This window comes from Staurois parvus, unplaced genomic scaffold (genome assembly GCF_062004578.1).
Source record: "Staurois parvus isolate SC_StPar_1 unplaced genomic scaffold, SC_StPar_1.0 ptg000466l, whole genome shotgun sequence".
NCBI lineage: Eukaryota > Metazoa > Chordata > Amphibia > Anura > Ranidae > Staurois > Staurois parvus.
The window spans coordinates 445,203-461,409 of NW_028318262.1; the positions used below are offsets into that span (position 1 = coordinate 445,203).

The 16,207-nt window shown below is 40.4% G+C and overlaps 1 protein-coding gene across 2 annotated transcripts in view; it reads left to right on the forward strand.

Annotated features, from left to right (window-relative positions):
* BDP1 (BDP1 general transcription factor IIIB subunit) overlaps window positions 1-16,207 on the forward strand; it is a 107,944-nt gene that overhangs the window by 65,211 nt on the left and 26,526 nt on the right. For both annotated transcript variants that reach the window (XM_089689013.1, XM_089689014.1), the window contains exons 26-32: window positions 5,014-5,152; window positions 5,527-5,618; window positions 8,954-9,113; window positions 9,904-10,103; window positions 12,287-12,629; window positions 14,697-14,789; window positions 15,046-15,079. In XM_089689013.1, the coding sequence (XP_089545139.1) occupies window positions 5,014-5,152; window positions 5,527-5,618; window positions 8,954-9,113; window positions 9,904-10,103; window positions 12,287-12,629; window positions 14,697-14,789; window positions 15,046-15,079 (1,061 nt within the window). The remainder of the gene's footprint in view (window positions 1-5,013; window positions 5,153-5,526; window positions 5,619-8,953; window positions 9,114-9,903; window positions 10,104-12,286; window positions 12,630-14,696; window positions 14,790-15,045; window positions 15,080-16,207) is intronic.

The window sequence follows — 16,207 nt, forward strand, 5'->3', positions numbered from 1 at the left end:
CACTGAGCTGCCAAGCATGACATTTGTTGCTGGGTGGAACGGAGGGAGACCAGCGAACATCCATTGCTGATCTCCCATAGATTCAAAGAACCTAGAAGCCGCATGTATGACATCACTTCCAGTTTCTGTTCGCTAATAGAACGCAGTAGATTAGCTTCAGTAAAAAGCAGGTGGGATAGCAGGGGTCTAAAAGACCCCTGATGTCTCATTAAATTAGACCTGTCACAAAGAGTTTGTCACATAGTGGACTTTTTGTCCCTTTTGTGATATAAATAAAGTATTCGTGAAAAAAATGTTGAAAACTAAGAAACATCGCTTGCAGTACCCATGTTGTATATTGTTGTGCACTCTGGACTGAGAGCAATAAAACCAGGACAAATATTCACAGTTAATTCATAAATGGTAACCTGTAGGGACTTTAAAGCATCGCCTAAGGAAAATATAGGGTACCGAAGTTCGTCATGCTTTTTCAGGTGCACACAATTTTAAAGCTTGACATGTGCGTATCTATGTACTCAGCGTAACTTCATCTTTTATATTTTAACAAAAAATAGGATCATATTGTGCATTTGTGTGCCCTAAAATGATCTTTATTGTATTTATTTATATTGTGTGATATAAAAAATTGGAACTATCACTATTTCATTCTCCAGATTGTCTGGTTTTAAAAAATATATAATGTGTGGGGTTTTAACTAATCTTCAGGCCTAAAATAATTTTTTAAATGCGTGCAGAAAAAACCCCACAAAAACTGCTTATGGCAGCGAGATGGTTAGAACTCCACTCTTTTCCAATTTACTGTGGTGCAGGAAGATACACTCTTAGGAATTGTTTCTAGTAAAAAGTAGAAATACCAATTCAATCAACAGCTTGTTAAACTGTAGCCCTTGGCTTACATACCTCATTATTTACATTTCTATAATTCCAAATTGTAATACACACAGATTTTTGGGCCCCTGCCTTCAGCTTGATATGCACTAGGGAAAACGTATGCACTGGACAGAACTAAGCCATAGTTTTAGTGTAGAATCCTAGGAGGCCAAGCATGTAGACCCTCTGTTGTACAATTTCCTTTATTTAGTTTTGTTTCCCTTTAATTGTCTTCTGTAGCTTTGGATGAAGACTTCTTTAGCGGTTTTCTAATTGACCCTTCTGGGCTAGTCTTCCCTACAACATTCCCTGCCAACATTACACCAAACCCTGAGATCTGGAAATATGCTGGAAGAACCCCAGCGAGCATTATCTACCTGGAGTCTTCTTTCCAGAACAAGATTTAATACGCTGATTACGTGATGAGGTAAAAGACCAATCACAGCGGCCTTTTACCACGTGATCAGCTGTGTCCAATGACACAGCAGATCACGGAGTAAATATACCGTATTTTTCGCTCCATAAGACGCACTTTTTTCCCCCCCAAAAAAAGGGGGGAAAATGACAGTGCGTCTTATGGAGCGAATATGGAGTGGCCGGTCCGGTATTTCCACCGCCGCCGTGTTAGAATACCAGGCCGGCCGCTCAGCTCTGCAGTGGCACCTTACCTGTTCCTCTATCCAGCGGCGCGCTATCTTCCCGGCTTCTGTAGTGTGCGTGACAGCCGGGTCCCAAGTGCGCATGCGCAAGAAGTGGTGCTCTTTGTGAATGGTAAGGCGGTACCTGGGACACATGACAGAATCCAGAAGCCGCCGGACCAATCGCAAAGCGCACCGCTTCTCGCGCATGCGCACTGGATAGAGGAACAGGTAAGATCAAAGAACAGCTCCGCGGAAGTAAGAGCGGGTACCTGTCAAATTCAGGTACCCGCTCCCCCCCCTCCCCAAAGGTCAGCAGTCATCTCCTGTACTGTCCACAGTCTCTGGTCATCCCTGTGCTGTCCGCAGTCTCTGGTCATCTCCTGTGCTGTGTCCGCAGTCTCTGGTCATCTCCTGTGCTGTGTCCGCAGTCTCTGGTCATCTCCTGTGCTGTGTCCGCAGTCTCTGGTCATCTCCTGTGCTGTGTCCGCAGTCTCTGGTCATCTCCTGTACTGTGTCCGCAGTCTCTGGTCATCTCCTGTACTGTGTCCGCAGTCTCTGGTCATCTCCTGTACTGTGTCCGCAGTCTCTGGTCATCTCCTGTACTGTGTCCGCAGTCTCTGGTCATCTCCTGTACTGTGTCCGCAGTCTCTGGTCATCTCCTGTACTGTGTCCGCAGTCTCTGGTCATCTCCTGTACTGTGTCCGCAGTCTCTGGTCATCTCCTGTGCTGTGTCCGCAGTCTCTGGTAATCTCCTGTGCTGTGTCCGCAGTCTCTGGTCATCTCCTGTGCTGTGTCCGCAGTCTCTGGTCATCTCCTGTACTATGTCCGCAGTCTCGGGTCATCTCCTGTACTGTCCGCAGTCTCTGGTCATCTCCTGTACTATGTCTGCAGTCCATTAGTTCAGAATTTTTTTTTCCTGTTTTCTGCCTCTAAAACCTAGGTGCGTCTTATGGTCAGGTGCGTCTTATGGAGCGAAAAATACGGTAGTTGCCGATTATCGGCAGCACTCTCTTCACGCTGTCGTAGCGTGAGAAAAGTACTGCTGATAACTGGCAGTTGTCACATAACCGATTGGCACTGATGATCAGTGCTCTGCAGTGCCATCTATCAGTGACCATCATTGCTGCATATCGGTGCCTCCTTATCGATGCCTACCAGTGCCGCCTCATCAGTGCAGCCTATTGGTGCCCATCAGTACTGGATATCTGTGCCACATAATCAGTGCCCATCAGTGCTGCCTATCAGTGCAGCCTCATCAAGACACATCAGTAAAGGGGAAAAGTTTATAACAGAAATAAAGAAAAAAAAATTTTTTTTTTCAAATTTTTTGCTATTTTTTCTTTTTGTTTATAGTTGAAAAAATAAAACTGCCAGTGGCGATTAAAAACTACCAAAAGAAATCTCTATTTGTGTGAAAAAAAATATAAAAATTTAATGTGGGTACAGTGTTGCATGACTGCGCAATTGTCATTCAAAGTGCGACAGTACTGAAAGCTGAAAATTGGCCTGGGCACGAAGGGGGTATAAGTGTCCGGTAGGCAAGTGGTTAAGAAGGTCCAACTTAACAATATCTTGGTTTTTATATTTTGTATATATGTACTTTAAAAATGCTGAACTGTAGCGATTCCTATAGTTAATACTCAAAAGCGGCTTAGTGCTTAAAAAGTGCATACACCAAACTGGCAAACATGCACAGAAGTGATGACAGAATGGAACATCTTTGGAGCCTCAGAAAAGCCTGAACTTGTGACCAGAGAGTAGACAACTTTGGAAACGTGGCAGACAGCAAAATGACACATCAAGAATTCTCTGGATTCAGCCCTGTGCTATGGTGTGCTGTCAAAATAATGCTGAGGCATGTTTGCTGTTTTCTGCACAGAACAGAACCTCAGCATGCCACTTAACATGTAAGGTACAAAAAAGTTTCATGTTTGCTTCAAACCCTTAGTAAGGAACACTTCAGCGTTATAAGTATTATGTCTAGGGGGATGGACACTTACCTACAAATCAGACCTGTGAGGGGTTTCCTAGGATGTTGGACAATCTTCTAATTTTTAGTGTTACCTTAACCTCAGCGGTTATCCCGAGTGTAGCTCGGGGTAAAATTTGAGTACCAAGAGCGGTAACCCCGAGCTACACTCGGGCTTACCATGCGGCGTTGCTTAGGGGGTCCCTGCAGCACTTACCTTGTCCTTCGCTCCCGCGATGTGTCCCCTGCGGCGTCCCTGGCCATCTCCTCCGGCTGATGCTGGCATCCGGCTTCTGTGTTCCGGTCCCTGTGACGTCGGGACGTACGGGCCCCGGCGGGAAATTTTAAATTTTTACAAAATGTCATTTTTGCTGTCATTGCTGTTTCAATGCATTTCACATATATTTTGTCCCTACTGCTTTGTCCTGGGCCCTGCCTGCATTTTGACTGTTCTTTCTGCCTGGAAACTTAGAAAAGTCCATGGCGTCCAAAAAGCGTCCCTTTACGTCAAAAGCGGTTTTAGAACAGCGATAGTAAATCAGAACCACTTGCAGAATTGAGTGATAATGATTCGTGGGGAAATTCGTCATCAGACACTGAAAACGATTTTGCGACTTTGCATAGCGATGTGCGAATTTGCCTCTGTATTTAAAATTTCAGTGTTTTTGGTTTGATTATATTATTGAATTAAATTTATCATTATTATATTATTATTTTTTATGATTATTTATTAAATTATAATTTATGATTTCGTGTTTCAAGTTTTATCATATCCGGAATGTTTACTAGACTCTTGTTCGTACAGATTTCAGTGAGTTATTCCTAAAAATTACAGCCTACAATAAAAAACTACATATTTCCATGCAAAAAAATGGTACCGCTTTCAGCACAAAAAATCGGAAAGGATCATACTGTCAAGGAGGTTAAAGACAGATTACTGTATTTTACACTGCTCAGTGTTACTGGTCTTGCCCTGGAGGTTTTTGATTGGCTCCCTACAGCATCATACTGAACTCCCAATCTTGGAGTTTTACTGTAAAAAAAAAAATACTTTCTGCAAGCCCCTTCTGCTCTTGGTGTCATGCTAAGTCACCAAATACACTGTTATGTTGCCTGAAAATACAATTTTTGTTCACCTTTTTAAACCGCAGTGAGTTCACCATTTTATACTTGGGTCATACTTGCACAAAGTACACCAAAAATGCAGAAGAGTGCAGAGAAACCATTCCAGAGATGGCCTACTTTGAATAATCCAAAATTGTCATTTTGCAAGCTCATGCAAAATAAAAGTGGGAACTGTTTCTTTCATTATGATATGGGTTAAGACTTTATTGAAAAAAAAATGTAAAAAATGAGCAGAAATGGAGCACATTATAAATGGAGCACATTATAAATAGGCCCCACATTTTTGGCTATCTTTATTTTCATTCAAACATTTTGTTATTCCTCTAACTAGGCTGCATTAACTAAAATATAATCTCTCAAATTGGTCTACTAGTATTCCATCTCATTTTTTTAAATATTCTTGTTTAGGCTGGAGCAACCTTCATGTACTGTAGAGCAAGTGAAAGAGCCTTCTGTAAAACCTCTTCGAAACAGACTTCAGAAACCAAAGCCCAACCTGGGACGAGCTTCTGTGAGAAAAGAGTCCAGAGCTTTCGCTTCAGAAAAGGTAGATGACAAGTGTTGATATGTTTCTTGAATATTTTACCCATGGCCTTATTCAATAAGGAGTTTTTTTTCCCTCAAATGCTAATTCTTACATTGATCCTGTAATTTTCCCTTCCAAATATGTATAGCCATGTGCAACTCCAGACTTTTTGGCGGTGGAGTAGGGTGGGAAAACTAAGTAGAGCCTGCTTTATGGATAGCCTCTGCTGTACAGTATATATGTTGTGTTAAATGTGCAAGGTATAGGTACATTTCAATTGCATTTATTTCCCTGTGAAAACCAAATGTAATTCACTGTACTGAAGGGCGAACAGTCAAAGTTTCATTCTGACCTCTGGCTCATTTTGCATATTGCTTGTTTTATTCATTTTGTAGAAAGAAGTCATTGATTCTACCAGCAAAAAACAAGAAAATGTTGAAAATAAAGAGGGATTAGGAGGTTTGGGCTTCACTAATGATGCTGCAAGGTAAGTTGATAATACTTAAAATACTGGATTTAGTTGATCGTTCTTTTGATTGTTAAAAAGTGTTTTTTTCTTTTTAAAACTATTTATGTTGCAGTTTAAAAAAAAAAAAAAAAAAAAAAAAATAGTGTATGGAATTTTGCCTTGAAAAAGTAACTCCACTTTTGTTGAGGAAAAAACATTCTCCTTTGGATGATCTACGCTCACCGGTCACTTTATTATTAGATACTCCTGTTCAATTGCTTGGTAACACAGATTGCTAATCCGTCAATCACATGGCAGCAGCTCATTGCATTTAGGCATCTAGATGTGGTGAAGACGACTTGCTGAAGTTCAAACCGAGCATGAGAATGGGGAAGAAAGGGGATTTAAGTGCTTTTGAGCGTGGCATGGTTGGTGCCAGTTGGGCTGGTCTGAGTATTTCAAAAACTGCTGATCTCCTGGGATTTTCACACACAGCCATCTCTAGGGTTTAGAGAATGGTCCAAAAAAGAGAAAATATCCAGTGAACGGCAGTTGTGTGGACGAAAATGCCTTGTTGATGTCAAAGGTCAGAGGAGAATGGCCAGACTGGTTCGAGATGATAGAAAGGCAGCAGTAACTCTTGTCAATATGGACCAAAATCTCTGAGGAATGTTTCCAACACCTTGCTGAATCTATGCCACAAAGAATTAAAGGAGTTCTGATGATAAAAGGGGGTCCAACCCACTACTAGCAAGGTGTACCTAATAAAGTGGCCAGTGAATGTATGTACATTGCAAGAATTTTAACAAACGTTTGTGGAGATTCCCACCTTTTAATTATTCTGAAGCAATAGCTGTTTGTTTATGTCCATGTGCAAAATGAATGTGTATTTGAGTGATTTTATAATTATCAATTCGCTGCTGCACTTGCTGGGTTCTAATGAAGAAACTAACAGGGTCTGCTTCCCTTTAGACGTGATTTCCCTTTTGGGTGTTTCTTGCCAAAAATTAAATTTTTGTTGCAGGGCATGCCCAAAAATCTGACCTGCATCTTAGTGCAGATTTCTGGGAAAATCAGTAAGCCAATCACAGTAGTAGGAAATTACTTTTCTGGGTTGCGTTCTGTACACCATCTGTGTACAGAACGCCTCCAGGCTGTTATATTGCATTTTTCAGAAAATTACAGCACTGCAGAATGAAAAAAGGTAATTTTTCAAAAACATTCTGTTGCAATATGATTTGTGTTGCAATTTTATATGCTATATTATTATTTTTTGTCTTTTTATTCCCGCGTAAGTAGAGTTACACTTTTTTATACCTTTTTTGGAGGCCACAAGTGAAGTGAAATAATGTACTGACATTACCAGCATTTTAAGAGAGCTTGCTCAAATGATGTCCACTTTATAATTATTAACATATAATAACTTATTTTATTAATATGTACTTGCTACAGGTGCTGACATTTTATGCAGCACAGACCTCCCATCAGTCCCTCTCAAAGAGCTTACAATCTACATCTTACATGCTCTCAAACATATAAGAGCCAAGCACAGGGAGAACATGCAAACGCAATGCAGCTAGCATCCTTACTGGAATTAGAACCAGGGACCACAGCGCTGCAAGGCAGATTTGCTAATCATTAAGTCCCTGTACAACTCACATAGTTCTGATTTCCCATATCTGTATGTATGGTGAATCCTCTTTAAAACTAAAAGCAAAATGTAATATATTGCAGCTTATCCGTCTTTGATGTAGTTTCATGATTTATTTTTTCAGCTTTTTCTCTGTTTATTTTTACTTGGTAATCCTGCAAATAACACAGATCCTCTTCTGTCCTTGGATGGTTACACTCATTTTGTCACTGTATTTTATGGTAGTAGGCATGGTTTTCACACAGGCTGCACTTCAAACATGTCCATGTTTGTTCCTTTCTATTTATATATTGGACTGATGATGAGATTATTTGTTTACAAAAGAAAAATCTGATAATGTTTGTTTTACATTTTTCAGGTTTTTTTTCTCCAATCGTTTATCAAAATGAATCAACTGCTCCTAGAGTGTGAAGTTCTGCTTAGCTAGGTCTAATTTTATTTGGTTATTTATGTAGGTTCTCACACTGTGTGGTTAATCTTACTGATCTGACAAGATCAAATCTGAATTCCAAATCTCTATAAATGGATCTGTTAGATAGGCAGGTCCCATAGATGTCACTCTACTGCACATATAGGGCAGAGAGGACTTGCAGAACAGGATGTAAACAGTAAAACGTGCTGCAGATCTCATGTAGTGCAAAGTATATCCAGATATAGATTTTGTCGCCTTTCACTTAATAATTAATCATTTGCATCCCATTGCTGATTGATTGTCTATTGAGCAGGCAGGTTACATAGAAATAAATGATTTCATAGATAAAACAGTTCACATCTATTTATTTAGCTATTTGGCTGAAGTGCCAATATGAAGTAACTCTTGTCTATACATATTCAGTTTCAATTAGATGCTGAATATCAAAAATACTGTATCACTGGCACATACTCATCTGGGAAATACAATGTTGAAGTGCATGTAAAATATTGAATTTTAGATCTGTTGGTTCCCCTTGCAACTGCCATTAAAAATGGACTCAAATTCTCCTTTCAGAGATAATCACCTCTTGTCTAGAGCCTTTGGATGATTTCCATTGCCACTTCTGCCATTTAGCCACGGAATAAATTCAAATCTATGTGATGCAAATGCCCTGATTTGGATATGAAACGGAGCCTCAGCTAGATGTCATTATTCTGTACCACATCCTTCCCTCTGAATATTCAGCAGTTTTTGAACCATGTAGTTTTCCACAATGTGGATAAGTAGGACCGAGCTAAGGTTCCCAACCTGTCTTTGGAGACATTCCTTACTGAACCATGAGATGTTCTAAATTTAAGATTTATTCTTATACCATGGCCAGAGCCTGTGTCCTATAAGATTATTCTCCACACAGCTTGCTTCATGTTATTACATTTTTGCTCCCTGAGTGTCTGTTTGCACAGACATCTATGGGATTGATTAGTTACTTGCTGCAGAGAGCAACTCTGTGAGTAGAAGCAGACTTGGACCATGAACAAGTGGTAAAAGCCAGATTTCATAGAAAACAGCCATTGGATGGCGTCAAGGAGGTAAATGTGAGCACTATGTTTACCTCCCCCAATTCTAGAAAATTCTGGAACGTTTTTAAAAAAGATATACCTTGGTGGAAAAAATAGGTGTCCTTTGAATGACAGAAACAAGTGTAGAATGTAATTATTATTAGAGCCAATGTACAAACTCCTGTGTTCTTTCTCCTTTAACCTCTGCTTTACAAGTATGTAATGATTGCCTTGTGACTATTAAATATAGTGGTAATAGAGCGGAATGCACACAGCATACAACTATAAAACCAGCACAGCTGAAACGTAGCAGGCTTGTAAGACCAGTGCCAAGCCATGGAAGGCCATCTAACAAGACTCCGAGTGCACTGCAAAGCAAGACAGTCGATGAAGAGGAGACTGCTCCTACAGTATGTACACAAAGCTGCTCCTGCGCTATTTTACTACTTGTTTCTTTTGGCATGGTTAACTTATTACCCATGACTCTGTGCTTTTCAGCAACAATAAACACACTATATTTTAGTAATAGTAATTTGTTACTGTCACATAAATATGAAAATGCTTTTCCTTGGTGAATGTAAGTGGCTTGAAACTTCTATAACTAAAAAGTAAAGCAAATTTTTAGTGTAGTGATGGCATGTTTTGGTGCACTTTATGGAGAATCCAATAGAAGGTTTATGATGTTGAATGTGTGTCCTTGCTAACGCTGTCTAGTGACAGCCGTAGTTTTATTTAAATCAGAGAGCTTAATATTTCACATCTGGGCCAGTGGTCCTGGATGCAGTTAAAGAGGAATAAACCCCCTGTGCGGCGCTGGCATCTTTACCCAGTGTTTTTCCTGGTGTAGGTTCCTTGGCCATCTTCACTGGACAGGCCAAAGTAACATAACTCCTGCATAAGTGCATTGTAGCTCATCCATTCTGTCACTGAGGTGTGCTGTGAATGTACACTGAGCTGCACATGCACAGCTCAGTGTATATTCTAAAGGCAATTGCGAATATGCAGGTTTGTTTGTTTTATTGCACGAGAGACATAGCATGTTTGTTCAGCAATAAAGAGCCTGCCTGCTTGCAGTTTTATATTAGTTTTGTTCTGGCATGAGATGGAATGAAAATAAAGATGAAGTGGAAATAGAATCCTATCCAATTCTACCTAAGACACTGGCATTTAACTTTTGTTTTTACTTTTTTATTGTGTAAGGATAAAGATTTGGAAGTGTCGTCCAGCAAGAGAAAAGCCTCTGAGTGTTTTCCTGATGTATTCCCCAAGAGAAGCTGTGTTCCTGACATGTCCCAAAATTCATCAGATTCTGCATTGGATCCAGTCCCGTCAACCAGTGCCCTTCCAGGTAGCAGGCAATCCAGTGATATGCTAGAAGACATTAGGCAACAACATTCAAGGTAAATACAATACACTACTAGTCTTTTGTTTCCTGACAAGACCTAGATTTAGACTCAAACATACACTTAATAAACCAGAAAGCTTGCTGCTTGTATCTATTCACTATAAACAAGCCCTAATCTAGTCAGTAATTTTGGCAACATTTAATTGTGTTCTAAATGTGGCAAAAACTGTAGGATATAGTGTTTATGGTCATAATCTCAGTACAGCTTTACTGTAAAACAGAGATTCTGGCAGTCAGAGGAGGTTATTTTGGGCTGGCCTACAGTTTTTCTGTTTGCTAATGTCCAGTCCTTTTGTAGGTGGTAGTGTAAAAAATTCCTGTGTTCCTCAATTGGCTCAAAAAAAATAATTTTAGCAAAGAGCGTAGAATTTATTTGCTTTTTATACCAACACAAAAGTTAGGAGGCGTTTTTGTCCCATTCCTTTAACCACTTTACAACCGCGCTATAACCGAATGACAACTACAGCGTGGTTGTCCAGTTCTGGGAGGGAGTTATATGACATCCTCCCAGAACGCGCACCCAGAGCTGTCTGTGATCGCCACGTCCTATGGACACAGCTGATAACATGACAAGGTAAAAGGCCAATCACAGCGGCCTTTTACCACATGATCGGCTGTGTCCAATGACGCAACTGATCACAAAGTAAATACAGTTGTTGGTCATCGGCAGCATTTTCCTCACGCTGTCACAGCGTGAGGAAAGTCCTGCCGCTGACTGGTAAGTGTCACAGAGGACATCTGCACTGATAATCAGGGCACTGACTATCAGTGCAGCCCCAAAACTGCCCATCAGTGCAGCATCACCAGTGCAGCCTCATCAATGCACATCAGTGGAGAAAATTTTACCTGTTTACAACATTTTATAATAGAAACAAAGAGAAACTTTTTTTCAATTTTTTTTGCTCTTTTTTCATTTATAGTGCAAAAAATAAAAAACCCAGTGGCGATTAAATACCACCAAAAGAAAGCTCTATTTGTATGAAAACAAATGTCAAAAATGTCATATGGGTACAGTGTTGCATGATCGCGCAATTGTCATTCAAAATGCAGTAGCGCTGAAAATTGACCTGGGCAGGAAGGGGGTAAAAGTGCTTTGTAGGCAAGTGGTTACACCATATAAAGTTGACATTTGGGATGTCCTAATTAGGGATGAGCTCAGGTGTGTTTGAACAGGAGTCTGAACCTGCCTGAGTTATCCCACCAGGAAGCTGTTACAGCGAACAGCCAATCATTCCCCGCCCCGCAGCTGCTTATAAACGTGGAGCAAAATATAAAAATAAAACACATTTGTAGCCAGGTAAATGTAAACTGTTGAATATTGTTCAAATTCATTTTTCTGTTGAGCCTGCGGAGGCTTTAGGCTTATTTTACATATTTACAGTCACTTAAAATGAGATTACAATTTACAAACCCCAATAGCTCAAGCTTGAAATTCACATACAGAAGTTCAGTAAGTCATTCTAGGAACTCATGCCTGATCAGAGGTGCAGCAATACAAAATTTCATTCAAAGGGAGCTTCAAGTCGGATAGTTGCTGGGTTGTCTTTTGGTAATGTGTTGTTCTTTGGGGTTTCTTTCATCATGTATTAGAGTATAACTAAAGGAAAACCCTTTTTTTTTGTTATGGATAGTTTGGAGATGTATTAGGATACTTGTCAGGTTTTATTGCTGTCTGTGTCCCTGTTCGGGAGAGTCACCCTCTTTATTTTCCCTGTTTACCATTTTCACTGAAAGTGAAAGTAAAAGAAAATCCCAAATTTTGGGTTGTCATCAGAAAACTAATAGCGGCGGAATCTTCCAATGGGGACACTGGTCCTGGTGACCTGGTGGTCCCCAAGAGATTCCCTTAATTTACAAGGATTTCCTCACTTCCTGTTTGGCTATGGCACAGGAAGTGAAGATAAATCTCCCCAATGGGGCAAAACTGGCAAAAATAAACCTTAACAGGGATTGTAACCCTCGTTTACTCTATATATAAATGAAAAAAAAATTTTGCCTATAGTTCCACTTAAAATATTTATTTTTACATTTATATGTATAAAATGCTACAAACGTTTCAAAAACGTATAAACTAAAATCAATTTGGTCCAAAACTATTAGAATTCCTTTTTAATATTTTCAAACTTTGTTACAACTTTGTATGTACAAATAACTGTGTATTTTTTTTTTTCTAATGAGATTTGGCCGACTGCTGAAAAGGCCAGTTTCCACAGCACCTCCTGTGCTGACCAAACCATCTGAAAATGTAACTGAACGCTCAGAGAAGAAGACATCTAGAAATGTTAAATCTGTTAAAAGTACAGTGGCCAAGCCAACGTCCAGTAAGGGTAAAGGGAAAACTACTCTAGTGAAAATCAGGGCCATGACCCAAGATGAAGATGATGATGATGCTGAATTAGAATTTGAAGACGAGGATTATGATGTAGCTCCTGATAAGCTGAATCAGGCCCCAGTCTTTGTCCCCTTCAGCCTGAGATCACCAAAACCTATTCCTGCTGAGATTGAAGAGACTGTGGAAGAGGTATAGCCTTTATTCTTTTTTTCATCTTAGGCAAGGGCCTTTACTGCTTATATTTGTGTTTCGTTTGACATAGTGAGAGGAGTTCTGAGGAATTTGCTGAAATCAGTAAACCATAAGCTTCTGATTTTGGTGTTAACTGCTTACCGACCGCCCGACTGCAATGTTCTGCGGATGGTTGGCAGCTACAGGTAAAGCAACAGATGGGACTTCGCTCTGGATGTACTAACACAGGGGGGCACTGCTTCGCGCCTGAGCGACTGCCGTGTCCACCGGAATGAAGATCCCGGTGAACATGACCTGGTGATCATGTGATCGCTGTGTGATCACAATGTTAGCAAACCTGTTATGAATCAATCTGATTCATAACAACTCTATTTCCCTTCCTGGTGAACCGTGATTGTTTACAGCTCTCATATGATACCTGGGGCCAATCACAGCACCATTTACCATGTGACCAGCTTTAGCCAATCACGGATCACTGTTATTTTGAACTGTCATGAACTTACCCCATTCATGACAGTTCAAAGCAAGCTTTGCATTAGGAGCAATAATCTTTGTTGCTCTTGCAAAGCAAAGTGTAAGTGGGGGGGGGGGGGGGGTGCCGATTTTTAAATGCAATTGTTGGCTTTTTTTTCTTCGCTATTGCTCACAGAGCTGTCACTTTCCCAGGAGTTAAAGGAAGCTTTGTTTCTTTTAAGAAACTAAAAGGAAACATTGTTTCTTTTAACTTGGGGAAATAAACTAAAAAGAAACGTTCTCTTTTAGCTGGGGGAAAAGTGACAGCTGAATCTCTGAGCTATAGTGAAGGAAAAAAAAAAGCAGTAATTACATTTAAAAACCGGCACCATAATAACTCGCCAACATTTTTAAAAAATTGGTGTGGGGGTCCCCACCAAAATCCATACCAGACCCTTATCCGAGCATGCAGCCCTGCAGGTCAGGAAAGGGGGGGACGAGCGAGACCCCCTCCCCCTCCTGAACCATATCAGACCTCAACATGGGGGAATGCTTAGGGCAGGGAGGGCTCCCCCTCCCCCCCCAAAGCATCTTGTCCCTATGTTGATGGGGACAAGGGCCTCTTCCCCACAACCCTGGCTGGTGGTTGTGGGGGTCTGCGAGCAGGTTGCTTATTGGAATCTGGAAGCTCCCTTTAACAAGGGGGCCCCCAGATACCACCCCCCCCCATGTGAATGAGTATATGGTACCGCTGCTCATTCACAAAAAACAAAAAGTGTAGTGTGAAAAAAGACAGGACACGGTCTTTGACAAGTCCTTTATTAAAATAAAAAATTGTCCCCCGCAGTAGATCCAATGTCAATCACGATGTCCACAACCACCCGAAAAAAGAATTAAAAAAAAAAAGGCTCCACTTCCGACGATGGCCCCTGGCCGTCTGTCTGCTCTGGTGGTTTGACAGTTCTTAAATATGTAAGGGGTGGGCCACCCAGGGTCAATGATTTCAAACTTGGTGGTAAAGATTCCACCAGAGCTTGGTCCCAGGTAAATGACTAGATGTTACCATTTATCAAACTATTACAACCACTCCCAACTAGAGCCCTTATAAGATAATTCCGCACCCTACTTTATGCGGGAACCATCACAAAAACTTACTCTGCCTAAGGGATGCAAAACACTCAAACCGGTCAGAGTGGCGGGGGCCACCCGGGGACATCACGCTTGTGACCTCACCCCAACTGCCAGGCTGCATGCTGGGATAAAGGTTCGATATGGATTTGGGGGGGGGGTCACCCCATTTTTTTTTTTTTTTAAACTTTGATGTGAGAGTTCCCCTCAAAATCCATACCAGACCCAAAGGGCTTGGTATGGATGGGAGGGGAGACCCCACGCCGTTTTTTTAATTTTTAATTTATTATGGTGTCGGATTTTAAATGTAATTACCGCTTTTATTTTTTCATCTTCACTATAGCTCAGAGATTCAGCTGTCCGATTTGGTCATTATTACTGACCTGTTCTTCAGCATCACATTTTCTGAAAGGCAGAGACAGTTTTTTTTTAACAATATTTTTACTGAACTCAATGATAACTCTTTCTATATATTTTGTACAGTTTGAAATACCAGTGGAAGATTTAGGTGTTCCAATCAGTGCTGCTCAAAACCTGAGATCTCCATGTCTAACACTTCAGCATGTGTCCCAAAATGTAAGTTTTGTTGTTTTATTTTTTTCTCTATCCTTGTATCTTGAAATCTGCAGATACCACTACCATTCAGGTCAATTCTCACTCAAATGTTTCTGATTATAATGACTGCTTCACCTTTATTTGTTTTTATTACATGATCCAGTAACAGTTTTTATATTGTATTAGAATTGCAGTGAACTACATGCTGCTTGCTTAATTATGAAGTTCCTCCTAAAATACATTTTACTTATTTGTTATGTGTGCTTTTTTTTTATAGGTCCCAATATCTCAGGCAGACCCTGGTAATAAAGGTAAAATCAAATGACAGCTTAAAATTCATTTTTATTTAATTTAAAAAAAACTTTTTTACCACACTGCACAACAACTCTATTTAAATGTGATAAAAGAGATGCGCTCAGGGGATTAGATGTGAATTTAATCCTCAATAAATGTATAGAGAGTTCTTTTGAAGTGCAATAAGAATAATATTTTTTTTGTGTGGGATGTGCTGGCTGGTGATGACAGACTTGCAATTAAAGCAGAGACCTGGAGTGCAGCATCTGGTTTTGTGAACTAAAAATGCTTGTGTTAATTGTACATTACAGGACACAGGTTTATAGACCCTTGTTTATAGGCTGCTACTTTCAGCTGATTGGACATTGTTGGGCATACCCCCTAGGCATACTCCTAGAACCCCATCCCACTATGTGAGTCCTCAGTTTTTTGCTAGTGTCTTTAGGTGATGGACATCTTCTCTCTTTATGGAGATGTTTTCTATGCTTAACTAGTGTTCTTTGTTTTATTTCGAATTTCTTACTCTACTGTTCACTGGATTCGTGTAACTTTGGTAAAGCCATACTCGGACCCCACTCTATGTTGCTTTAATGTTACTTTGGGCACTGGATCCTGGTTTGGTGCTTACTATGGCATTGAGTGTGATTGTAGTTTGCTGTAGGGTGCTATACAGGCCCAGGGTCATGGTCCATTCCTATGGTTCCCAGACTGTGAAGACCACTCCAGGGGTATGCCCACTGTGACAGGCAAAGCTTGGACCCATATAGGGGCCAGCAATGTGGAAAGGTCAGACATGTTTGTTCTTTTATCAGACCATAACACACTACTGTAGCTTTACAGCACATATGAGAATATGAATCTATACATCCATTACTTGCAGTACACTTAATTACATGCCCCTGAATGTTACTGATTCTACGTAAAACTCAGGAAGCCAGGAACATATTTAAGTTTATTAAGTAGTTAGGTGTTTAAACTTTCAAACTTGGTGGTAAAGATTCCACCAGAGCTTGGTCTCAGGCGAATAACTAGGTGTTAGCATTTGTCAAACTATTACAACCACTCCCACCTAGAGCCCTTATAAGATACTCAGACACTTCCTCCCTCCCTTTTTGCCATGAGGACTTCACCACAGGGTGGTCAAC